At 39.9% G+C, this 13,381-nt stretch overlaps 1 protein-coding gene across 1 annotated transcript; it reads left to right on the forward strand.

Moving 5' to 3' along the window:
- The first annotated feature begins 5,985 nt into the window (after positions 1-5,985).
- Positions 5,986-12,365, forward strand: LOC139209603 (cysteine and glycine-rich protein 1-like). Its single transcript, XM_070839376.1, has 6 exons — positions 5,986-6,283; positions 9,149-9,258; positions 9,944-10,112; positions 10,189-10,318; positions 10,404-10,500; positions 11,851-12,365. Exons 2-6 carry the CDS (start codon positions 9,150-9,152, stop codon positions 11,925-11,927), a joined length of 582 nt encoding a protein of 193 aa, XP_070695477.1. The 5' UTR covers positions 5,986-6,283; position 9,149; the 3' UTR covers positions 11,928-12,365.
- Positions 12,366-13,381: the final 1,016 nt, after the last annotated feature.

Here is a 13,381-nt window from a genome sequence, read left to right on the forward strand (position 1 = left end):
CCTTTCAGACATCTGATGTTTCACTTTCTTCTCAGAATGGAGAACAGTGTCAGAGCCAAAACAAGCTGCTTGGCTTTTTTCACAAGACCTTCTCCACAGTAACAGACACTCAAAGGGTCTATTTCTGAGTGTGGACATCAGACAAGACAAGGAGGAGCAAGACCGGGCGTTAGTCACTTTCTACGAGAGAGACAATGTGCAGTGGACGTCACCACTTCGATGCAAACTTCAAGGTACTGACGGATAATTTTGAATAATTAAACCACTATAGCGCTCAGTTAAGACATTTGCTAAAAATGTATGTTCCTTTACAGGTGATGTTGCAACAGGAAGTGGAGTCGAGCGTCACATGATGTCAACTGTGATTTTCAAGCTTATAAATGGATTCTATATAAACTTAGGTTAGACACAACATCGTACACACAACAACGTTGATCCAGACTACTTTCAGAAGTGACAAGTCTACAGGCTACTGAATATAAGTAATACTATCTTAAGACTATTAAATGGTAGATACTGATCCTTTCAAATTCATCAATCAACAGAATAATCAGCAACTATTGTGATAACTGATTAATTGTTAAAGTCCCTTAACAAGCAGGAATACCAACGAGCTGATGATGAGATATGATATGAGAATTTGCTGTTTTCTATATCTAATGTTGAGTAAAGTAAAGTTATTCATTACTTTACAAGAAACATAACAGGTTAAGTCCTGCTCATTCATTCATCTCCTGGAAAACCAAAAAATATTCCAAAAAATGATTCAAATCTTGACAATAATTTAAGAAAACATAATAGCAGATAATTTATGACTAATTTAATGATCATGGTAACAATCAGTAATGCAGTTTCAAGATATCAGGTAAGGTCAGCTATGGGTTTAGAATCTACACTTCCCTTTTAAATAGCTTATACTCTGCTCAAAGGTATTTTATCTTCACTCCCTGATTTAATTTCTTATTAGACATTTGCCTAGTGCTGTAAATCTTCTCTTGATCCTCAATCTATCACTGTTGCAGGAACTGCAGCCATCACCAGAATCTTCGAGGGTGAGCCCGATCACCTCATCCCCTCAATTTCAGATGAGCTTCTTAACAATAACATGTTCACCGTCGCAGGCCGGATGATTGGCCATTCTTTCTTGTATTGTGGCCCAAGTTTCCCGGGACTTAGCCCAGCCATTATTCACATTCTGTTTGGAGGTTCGCTGGAGACTACTCCTGTGACGATACAAGACTGCCCCGACCTCGACATCCGTGACTCTGTGAAAATGGTGGGTATGAAATATATTGAACGCCTATATTTGTTACTACAATATAAATCGCAACCATTGTAATTTGTATTTTTTTCTACCAAGGTTGCATGAATAAAACATTTTTGTCATTGTTTTTTTTTTTCCAGCTTGATGGAGACGCCGAATTAAAAGAATTTGACTCCATCCATCAGCTCTGCCTGTTGTGGGACCTGCCTGCACCAAATGCCACAAACAGGAAATGGCTGTCTGCAAAGCTTCTGTTGTATGCTGTAATGTCAAAGTTTCTCCATTTACTCTATGTCAGCTTCTCAATTCATGTTAAATTCTCCACGCTAGTGCTGAGAATACTGAATCCCGTCATTAGATAGCACACAGTATAATGACATTCAACAGCGTTCCCACATCCTTATTTTTTATACTTGTATTTATAAAGATATGACTATTTTCTTTCTGTCAGCCATCAATTTCAGTCAACATGACCATGATGTCACCCAGATACATAATTGACATCTACTAGTCAGCAAGAAAAATGGAACATCAAAGTATGTTTCCTTGTCAACTCGAAAATCTGAGAAAAGTCCTTTTGATCAGCAAAACCGCTACAAGAAAAGGGCACTCAGTCAGAAGGCCCTCTGTACTGGCAACACAATCCAACAATAAATCTATTTCATTCCATTTCCAATCATCTGAAGCCAGAAACCGGAGTGGCTGCTTGTTTTTATACTCACCAAGTGACATTGCTCGGTTGTGTGTGATTTTCAAAAAGCTATTTTTTGGCATCGTAAAATAAGTTACATAAGAAGACATTTAATACAGTCAAAACATCTTGCTATGCTAATAAACTTTCACTATTAATAATGTCAATAATATCCATTTTAAAGCAGAGAGTACAGAGAGAGGACTACTGATGAATAATGTTGTGCACATTATGCCATGTCTTCTGCATTGCAGGTTATCGAGAAAACAAGGCGTCAAATCAATCAGTTCCGAAAAGGCTTAAAAGAGACGGGGCTATGGCCGCTTCTCATTCACAGAAGAGACGTAATCCCAATCCTGTTTCCCAGGGAATCAGAAGCACAAGTCACACCTCAGGTACAGCAGCACAGGCACATCTAACATCAGTCCAAAGCTGAAAATAACTGGCCCTTATTCTAATTATTGTTCTCATGAAACAGAAAACATTGTGAGAAAGGATATAGTTTTTACTTTGTTGGTAGTACAGTATGATTTGCCTATTCAATTGAAGTTTATAGATATAAGTACAAAATAGTCCATAACCAATACTTGTCATCTAGTTATTGTCATTCCCTTGGGACTGTATACTGCATCAAATACAAAGTAGATCATGGATTATTTTGAATACAGCTGGAGTTACGTGTGATTTCAGATGATCTTGAACAGCATCATATGGCCATCATCTGTAACTTTCTTTGAGAGCTACAAAGTCAAAGACGAAGACGAGTCCAGTGTCATGGATGTCTGTCGAGTGTCTGGCTATTTGAAAACATTTGTTAAAAATGGTATGTGTGAGTATTACTGTGGTATATTGTAAGCTACCGTAGCATCCAGCCTTTTTTTAGTGTGTTGTCTGATCAGCAGTTTTTTTTTTAACACAGCATCTCCAGCTGAGCTTAAGAGCCTCATAAAGTTCTGGACAGGATGGGAGGTGCCAGCCACAGCGATGAAGGTCGAAATAGTAGAAGCCGCACTACCGACAGCTTCAACATGTTTTGAGAAGCTGAGGCTGCCAAGGCATTACACATCATACACAACTTTTCATCAAGATTTGTGTGCATGCATATCAACTAGTTACAGCGGTTTTGGCTGCCCCTGAAGTGGAACAATGGTCACTTTAAATGTTTGTGGACTGAATGAGTGTCAATGTGTGTGTAACTGTTATAGTACACTCCCCTCCAAAAGTATTGGAACAGTGAGGCCAGTTCCTGACATCAAAAGATGAATATGAGACAAGAGATCAACATTTCAGCTTTTATTTCCAGGTATTTACATCTGGATCTGATACACAACTTAGAAGATAGCATTATTTGTAACGGAACACCAAATTAAAAAAGTATTGGAACAGATAGACTTCAAATAGATTAACGTGAAAAGACTTAATATTTAGTTGCAAATCCTTTTCTTGCAATAACTGCATCAAGCCTGTGACCCATTGACATCACCAAACTTTTGCATTCTGCTTTTGTGATGCTTTTCCAGGCTTTCACCGCAGCCTCTTTCAGTTGTGGTTTGTTTTGGGAGGTTTCTCCCTTCAGTCTGCTCTTTAGCAGGTAAAATGCATGCTCTACAGGGTTGAAGTCTGGAGATTGACTTGGCCAGTCTAAAACCTCCCACTTCTTGCCCCTGATGAACTCCTTTGTTGTTTTGGCAGTGTGTTTTGAATCATTATCTTGCTGCACCATGAAGGATCTCCCAATCAGTTTGGTTGCATCTTTCTAAATTGGCAGACAAAATGTTTCTGTAGACTTCTGAGTTCATTTTGCTGCTGCCATCATGTGTTACATCATCAATGAAGATGAATGAGCCCATCCCAGAAGAAGCCATGCAAGCCCAAGCCATGACATTACCTCCACTGTGTTTCACAGATGAGCTTGTATGTTTGGGATCATGAGCAGATCCTCTCTTTCTCCAAACTTTAGCCTTTCCATCACTTTGGTAAAGGTTCATCTTTGTCTCATCAGTCCATAAAACTTTGTCCCAGAATTTTTAGGCTTGTCTCTGGACTTTTTGGCAAATTCCAGCCTGGCCTTCCTATTCTTCTTGCTAATGAGTGGTTTGCATCTTCTGGTGTGGCCTCTGTGCTTTTGTTCATGAAGTCTTCTGCGAACAGTAGACAGTGACACCTTCTCTCCTGCTCTCTGGAGGTTGATGCTGATGTCCCCAACAGTTGTTTTAGGATCTTTCTTTACAGCTCTCACAATGTTTTCCTTGGTCTACCTGTTCGACATCTGTTACTTAGTACACCAGTGGTTTCTTTCTTCTTCAGGACATTCCAAATGGTTGTACTGGCTATGGCCAATGTTTGTGCAATGACTGTGATTTTCCATCTTCTCTCAGCTTCACAATTGCTTGTTTTTCACCCACGGACAGCTCTCTGGTTTTCTTGTTGGTTACGCCTCTAACTATAAATGCAGTCTGCACAGGCAAAACCCAAATCTGAAACTGAACGTAGACATTCAGCGCTATTTATTGTTTGAATAATCAATGTAACAGGACACACCAGGGCAACAAAACACACCTGTCAGTCACATGTTCCAATACTTTTGCTCACATGAAAAATGGGTGGGTTCAAACAAAAGGTGCTAACTTCTAAGTTGTGTATCAGATCCAGATGTAAATACCTGGAAATAAAAGCTGAAATGTTGATCTCTTGTCTCATATTCATCTTTTGATGTCAACCCCAAATGTTTTCAGTCTACAGCAAAAATAAAGGAATTGGCCTCACTGTTCCAATACTTTTGGAGGGGAGTGTATGTACAATAAACCCATCTTTGATTACTTGTCTTTTCCTGAATATTGTTGTGTCCAACATGCTTTGCATTTCTTGTTCAATGTGGATATGTCATTATCCACATTGAACGGTGATTGATGGATGATGGACAGGACAGTTGAAAAAGAATGGTAACGAATCAAAACCAAAGCAAAAATCAAACCAGAGATGTTGTCCTTTTTATTCCATGCATTCTTCTTCCAGGAGATTCAGATGTGTTATGCTAGTAGCAGCTAATGCAGTCTTCATCTGCTAGCCTGACGCAGTGATGAAGTAAGATGAAGTATTAGGACTGTTAATTCACATACAAGTTAGCATATAGGGTCACTGTTTGCATGCAAGCCTTGTAGCTTATTCTGGTGTTCAGTACCCACAATGACCACATGATGGTAGCAGAGGTCAGTCATCAGCACACCACACCTCAGCCCATTGCTTTCTCATCCATTAAGCATATCTGAGTGACCTTTACCAGCTCGTCCCTAAAGGTTATTTAAGATTGTGGTGATAAAGAACAAACACTGGAATTACTTTGAGATTGTGCCCTATTCACTGTGTAGAGTGAAAACAGCTGATTTACCATTTGAGTCTTCAAACTATCTGCTAAAGGTTAACCCCTAGACAAATTTAAAAAAAAAGTGATTTACTGGCCCATAGGATAAGATTGAATAGAAGAAAAAAAATTACCATAGTGAAATTCTTAAAGTCTGGTAACATCAAGAAAAACCACAGGAATTATTCAAGATCGTTATTGATTGATTGTTATTGATGTCTGGATTGTTTCTATTCTCAGGTTTGGACATGATACAGTGCAAGTGTGTTATGCCTCATAAGGAAACTTCAGGACTGGCACAATGCTTTCAAACAAACACAAATTAACACTATAAAACTCCTTGTTCATTGTCCTGTGAATGTCTCTTATAGTCAAAAGACAAAAGCCTTTTTCATTATTTCTTGTAAAGTACAGTCTGCAACCAAATAGCTATAGTTCAAACAGTAAGAGGAGGAAATTTATGGAATACCACTTACACCACTCTCACTTGCACATTTTAACTGCATATGGTTTATCTTTCTTTTTCAATGTATAGCATATTTCTATTGTGCAAGGCAATACACTGCTTTTCAATTCAAGTTCCCTCCCCATTCACACCTCCTCCTCCCTCTCAGTCAGTCAGCCAGTAACTCCCGTTCCTCAACACGTAATGTGTTTTTACCCTGAAGCAGCAACAACAGAAGCTCCTCCCCTTCAGCACATCTGGAACAGTGGAGAGCCGACGCACATACCAACAATTCCGTCTGATTTGTATCACCGGACTAACCAGAATAAAGTCTCACACTTGGGTTGGTAAGAGAGGCTACCTTTCTCTTGAAGACAATAATTGCAGCCACCTAACTCCACCTAACTTTGGACCACTGGTTTCCTGAACACAGCCCAGTGCTGCATTAACACTACTCTGATCAGGGAGTCACTTTAACTTGTACATCGTCACTGACTGAGAGAACCTACTAACTGCAGGTAAGTAATATTAACATACTGTATGCTGCTTAAGCTTCCTCATTTCAGGTTGCTTCTTACTGTGTGTAATTTCCTACTCTTTCTGCTGATGCATGACGGGAAAAATGCTCTCAATATAAGCTCATTTTCCTCTAAGCTCCGGTGCAAGTTAGGCCAGAGGAGTCTTCTTTGTTTGAACACTAATCATGGATTAGAGGTTGCAAACAGGAATCATAGTGTGAAGGTGAACAGGAGCACAATGTGGAACACTAATGTACAAGAAAACCTAATACAGTATGTTAGGATCTTCATGCTCTCTGGCATGAGCAAGAAAGTGTAGAAGTTAATTTAAAATAATAGAAGAAGTTAATTTAGAATTAATCTAATCTAATTAAAAATAATATGAATAAAACTAAATATAAATAACATTTATCTCAGGGTAAACCACGCAGATGTCACATGCGGTCACATTCACTTTATGACCGGACTTCCTGATTTATACTAAAGGTTACGCTGCTTACATCTAATTCACACTGAACATTCCTGTACAACTGAATGTGTCCTCACATGTCTAAACTTGCAGAACAACCAAATTATCAACTTGTACAAGACTTACTGAAAAGACCAGTGATTATAAACCTTGTCTTTCTCAAAAAAGTGGCCTTATTGTATATGAGAGTTATGGCTCTACTAGTCTGTCAAGTTATTACTTATCACATTGTCTCCTCTCTGTGGTCAGACTGACAGCTTCCAGTCCCGTTACTTCTGTCAATCCTGTGACATGACTTGACACAAGTCAGCGCAGCCTTTATCTGTTCAGTCTTAATAAATATGGACGAACTTCACTGTAATATTTCATCCTATTCCTCACATGTTCTCTCTCACCTTCTCCTTTACGTACATTGTCCTGGAGAGAAGTTGGAGTCATCTTCACATAATGACATCAGCTTCTGCCTTCTTTTTCTGCACCTCATCGATTGTCTTGCTGCCAACACTGCTGTAAAATGACATGAAAGAGTTAGCAAGTTATTTGTGACTTCTGACTTACCACTTCAAGTGATATGTTTGTGTGGGACAAAAATATTCCTCATATTTCTGCTTTTACTGGGACTCTTGTCTTGTTTCCAGGACTGAAGAATAATTATTTAAAATAACTGGCATCTGTGTGGCGTTTTAATATGACATTATGACATTTAATAGGACATTAATAATCTTGCTCCTCTGTGTTTCACATCCTGTTCTTCATCTGCTTCAGCACTGTTTCCCTGAGACTCACTCATCTTAAAACTTCTGTAGTTGTGCTTGTTGTAGATAAATCACAAACTGATTTATCTGCATTATTTCAATTTTGATTTTTATCACTTGTGACCATGAAAGCATATCCCAGGCACGCAGTTTGCATCTGTTGGAGCACTTCTAGTCAGAGAGTCTTTGATAGACACTAGTCTGTGCAAAATACATGAGTCCTGACATGTTGAGCTCTTATTGTATTGTATTGATCTATATGCAGCACTAACATATGCAGTATATAAGCTGAATTTACATCACCAGAGATGATATTGGCCATACATTGCATTTATACCTCCCCCCCCCAAAAAAATACAGGAGTTTTCCTTTGCAGTCAATTATTTCCATGCCACTTTTAGGATTTCACTGTCAGGCCTTTGAATTAACCTCAGAAATAAACTGAAACAGCTGGTGCTTACAATTATGGAAAGTCACAGTACAGCAGCAACCAGACACAAACCGCTCCACCCATAACTTCACTCCAAGATATGATTTAATGACATACAATGAGCTCATATATACATTTAGCACAATTCTGGGCTCAGTGGTATATACGTAATGTTTGATTTTGGGGTGTTGTATTGACTTTGAAGGAAAGACAAAGACCATTGTCGTGGCCAGGCTTTACTGGGTCATGTGCTGCATACTCTGACTTGCTTTAAAAATAGAAAGTGTGTCTAATGGTGACACTTTCATACTCTGCTCTGATAGCTCAGCTCTATCCTCTGACCCCTTGAAAAAGGAGCCAGGCAGAGTTGCAGCAGCTTCTTCAACACATTCCCCGCCTCATAGAACAAACCTACAACTTGGATTAATGGGTTCAGGTCTGCAGGGGTGATGCAGAATGAGACAGACAGGCAGGGAGTAGATGGTGTGAGTCAGGGGCAGGGAGGTGGGAGGGTTTACAGGTTCAGGAATGTGGATGTGGATACGAGAGAATGGACTGGGAGGATCATGCTGGGAAACACACTGGTTAGAAACAGGCACAATGCCAGGGTCCTTCACGTCACACCAACTTTAAGACTCCTCAGAAAGTCACGCTTTCACATTACTTCCACACTGGAATTCTTTTTGTATTTTCCCACTGCTGGCTTGCTGGTCCTTTACAGAAGCCACAAAGAACTGGCAAGAGTGAAATTACAGTCTCTGGGCCTGGGTCAATTAAGGCAAAATTACAGATCACCAAAAATGGATGTTTAAAAAAACCTCTTAAAACCAAAAATCCTGTAAATGTGATTGCTTACTGGCTGTGTAAATGAATTTATTAGTTCCTTGGTCCACTGTTTTTCTATTTAAGGCCTAGTTCCACACGTACACGCCTTTAATTCTACTGGCCACATTTTCTCTGTCTATTTTCAAGTTTTTACTGTTTTCTACCATCTGATTCACTGTTAGCTATTCCTCACTGAAACATACATAATCGTTGTCTCTTGGTCTTTGTTAACGTGCTGCATCTGTATGGACAGCTTCTGGACAATTAAGACATGCAAACAAATCAAAAAGTTTGAAGTGTTATATACAGTATGCAGTACACATCCAAGTTATCACAGTGTGTGTTTGTGCGCGTGTACTTCTGTGTTTTTGCTGCATGCATTACTAAAAGCATGCCTTTAGGAGGAGGAAACAAGTGTGGGTGCTGTCAGAAGACAGTTTACTTTGCAGAAGAGGTCCTCTGTGATGGGCGGAGCTTCCACAAGTCCTGTTTCCGATGCAGTGAGTAAACTCTTTGCTGCTTGTCATTGTCAATGTGGAAAAGCTGAACTTCTGACCATTGTCACTTTTCTTTACAGTCACAAGTGTGCTCAAAGATACTGTTGCTGTGTATCTTTTACACTTGAATGACGGATAACATCCCGTATGAAATTTGACCATTAGTGTAAATTAGTTAATCTTAGAAGAGACCCTGAAACTTGACATTTAAAAGTCGATAAGTTCGACAGCCAGCACCATTACTATGGAGCTCCTAATCTTGTATAGGGTCACATCATATCTTGTATGTTTGGGTAGTTATTCATGGGAATATAAAAAGTACACCAGCATAACAAGATAATCCATCAACACATCATTCAACACCAAAAAATCATAAAAATGCATCATAACTGAGAAAATAAATACCATTAAAATCGATGTACTGACATTAATCAAAAAAGCCTTTCTTTGCCTCAACTAGAAAAATATGCAGGAGTTGTGAGTGGAGTTATTTGTGTTCCTGCGCTGTAATCAAACATTCCTGTGATGGAATTTAGATGAGAACAATTTTTTTCTTCACAGAGCTGCTCCATAAAAGGAAACAGTTAAGAGCTTATCCAAATACATGAAAGTGGTCAAAAACATGCACAAAAATGCCAAACAATAATATACAATGTGTATGTGTGTGTGTGTGTGTCTGTTTGTGCAGTGGTATGTGCGAAGAACTTGGACAGCACAACGGTTGCTGTTCATACAGATGAAATTTACTGCAAGGCGTGCTACGGAAAGAAGTACGGGCCAAAAGGCTACGGTTATGGCCAAGGAGCAGGGACTCTCAGCATGGACAAGGGAGAGGGTCTGGGTATTACACATGAAGAGTAAGTGACACACAAACACACTTTTAGATCTGAAGATTTGAAGGCACTCGAACCACATTTTTTCTTTCTCCTTCAGATCCGCTCCTCATCGTCCTACCAACAACCCAAACCCATCCAAACTGGCTCAGAAGTTTGGGGGGTCAGAAAAGTGCCCTCGCTGTGGCAAGGCCGTCTACGCTGCTGAGAAAGTGATTGGAGCTGGGAGTGTAAGAAAAACACACAAACATACACACACGTGTGCATGCTTGCAACAAACGCCCCTTTCAAAACAGATCATCTATTAATTTACAGTCATGGCATAAGACCGGATGTTTCACCTGTGCCACGTGTGGGAAGAGCCTTGAGTCAACCACGCTAGCTGACAAGGACGGAGAAATCTACTGCAAAGGTAAAACTTCACAGTCTTCAATTGATTGATTCAATTGATCCATTCAGGCTGCATCTGTGTGAAGGAGATATAAGTGATGCATCATACAGTACTAACACAACATACACAATGGGACTACTAAAACAGGGCACATACTCAAAATACACATTTCCGATATCTTATATGACTGAACATTAGCCGACATGTTTGGGCCTGTGAGTAGGTGACTGATTTGTAATGAACACAAGAATACAGCAGAGGGCCCCATAACACAGAGAGATATAAGCACACACCCACAAGTACAAACAACACTTTATGGGTTTCAAATGTTAAACTTCATTTAAAGTTTTTGTATATCCTGAATTGAGAACATACAGACTGTTATGGCTCAACACTCACATTACTGATGTGCACCCCTCTGCCTCATATAATTTGTTCCAGGGTATTTTTTCCAATGTTGGCACCACTAATAAGCAACTAACATTACTGACCATGAAGGTGATAGCCCTAGTTTCTCCTGTTTTGCCATTATACTCCAGTATAGACCTTTTTTTCAGAGCACGAAAAGCTGTACTCTGCTTAGATGAAACCCAGTTTAAGGTTTAGTGCTGTAAATTCTGGCTCACTGGATATGCTTCCTGGGGTAACTTTACTTGAAATGAAGAAGAAACACAATCATTCTTAATGTTATTAAGATAGTAGCACCTGTGCTTTACCTGCTATGAGTGCCTGCTTTAAAAAAAAAAGTATATTTCAAGAATCCTCAAAATCCCTTCTGTCCATGTGGATAAATAAATATGCCACTTGCTGCATTAACAACCATTTTTAATCTGTTTTCCAAGTTGCATGTCAGAGAAGTGAATGTTTAGCTAGCTAGCTAGCTAGCCAGCTAACATTAGCCACATTTGAGACCTCAGCACTCCCAAATTTCTTCTTTTTTTTTTTTTTTTTAAACCTACCACCAGGTTATGCCTTCACACACATGTTCGTGGTCCTACAAGTGTTTTCTGTCTAACTGCAGAGGTACGTTTTTTGCAAGGGGCAAAACCAAGGCTCAAAGTTAGCTAATATTTAGCTAGGTGTAGCTGCACAGGGCTCTGCACCTCGGGTGTCTGTAATCACTCAGGAGGCCTGCAGAGAGGAGCCACATGATGTGTGACAATAAACAACACCTTTGGCTTTATCCCTGGTCATTTTAGCACTTTGAGCACAAAGTAGACAACTTTTAGCTCTTTAAAATCCTTTTTAAAATCAGGCTTTTTGCTTTGTCCCAAATGGGGCTAATGCTTTTAGCTAGCTAAGACATCCTTGGCACCAGCAGTTTTGTTTGTTTGTTTGTTTGTTGTTTGACATTACCCCTTTTTCCAACAGCCTGCTACGGTAAGAGCTTCGGTCCCAAGGGCTTTGGATATGGACTGGGAGCCGGGGCGCTGGCACACACTCAGTAGGGACCGCTGAGGCCTTCTGTGGCTGGTTTCCAGGATGTTGCACTGCTGTCTTCCTCCTGCAGGGGGCAGACTATTATTATTGCTGCTGCTGCTGCTGCTGCTGCTGCTGCAGGACACATGCACTTGACTTACACATGCTTGATTAAAAAGCTGCTTTATACATTTCACAGGAGAGAGGATAACACCAGCTTAGTCTCATACAGGACAGAGATGATTATTAGTACTTTTACAAGTATAGCTCGATGCAAAACCTACACTTAGTCCTGAAACGTGTGTTAAATGCTGCATTGTTAATGTCTTAATGTCTAGCCTGCTTGAACAGAATTTTCTCATCCTCGTTGTTTTTATTGATTAAAATCTCAGTATCACATTAACAACAAGAGAAAGTGCTGCTTGCCTATATGCTATGCACTCCAAACAGCATGATAATAAATAAAATGGGTGAAAAAAAAGTGATTTGAGTGTCAGTTTTTCTTGATTGGTGCAAATATTACATAAGCACATGAAACCGTGTGTGTGGGTGTGGGTAAGGAATAGGGAAGTAAAGTTTGGAAGGTGATATGTGTTTAAATTTCAAGAAATGACACGTGCTCATTGTAACCATTCCTCTCATAACATTGCAGTGACACATCACGCTGCTGAGACGATAAGCCCAGTATCTTGTAAAGGTGGGGGAATTACGGCTCCTCTCCACCCACAAAGGTCACCTGCCATTACAGTCGTGTTATTGTCAAGGATGTAAAGAATGCCATAATTAAGCTTTCCCCTATTGGAGGTTAATTAGAGCATGATGAAGTGAAATCTGAACAGGAATCAGCAGGTCTTTAAAGTTTGCTAAGAAAATGTAACCAGTTTCTCCACTTAATTTGACCTTTTTTAAATCATTCCATTCAACCCTTCATAGGTCTCCAACATGCCCGCTGCTGGTTTATTTCAGGATGTGTAAATGTTGTTCACATACAGTGCAATGTATGAAACATAAAAGAATATATCAGACCTGGAACTGCTCCAGCACATCATTTCAAATACACTAATCAAATGAAAAAGTTTCCAATAATAATGATTAGTAATTGACTGATGTCCAACTGCTCAGCCAAAACATTTCTTTCTTGCACTTTGTTTCTCTCTCACGCACTGACACAGCATTACAATTACAACATTTGACTTCTTGGTCCACCCACTCACATTCCAGCTCTCAAAGGCAAGACAGCAGCATGTCATAAACCATAAATGTCACAAACCTAATATACCTATTGTTAAGTTCATAGGGGCAGGTGTGTAGCAGGTGGCCAAACCCCACCGGGATATACCTGTATTTCTGTTACCACACACACACACACACACACACACACACACACACACACACAAGGAGGGAATCTCACCCAGCCCTGATCTCCTCCTGCCGTCACCAGGGGGAGGCGGGGTGCTGGCCGAAGGAGGAGAAGGTCCTCAGA

This window comes from Pempheris klunzingeri, chromosome 11 (assembly GCF_042242105.1).
Source record: "Pempheris klunzingeri isolate RE-2024b chromosome 11, fPemKlu1.hap1, whole genome shotgun sequence".
NCBI lineage: Eukaryota > Metazoa > Chordata > Actinopteri > Acropomatiformes > Pempheridae > Pempheris > Pempheris klunzingeri.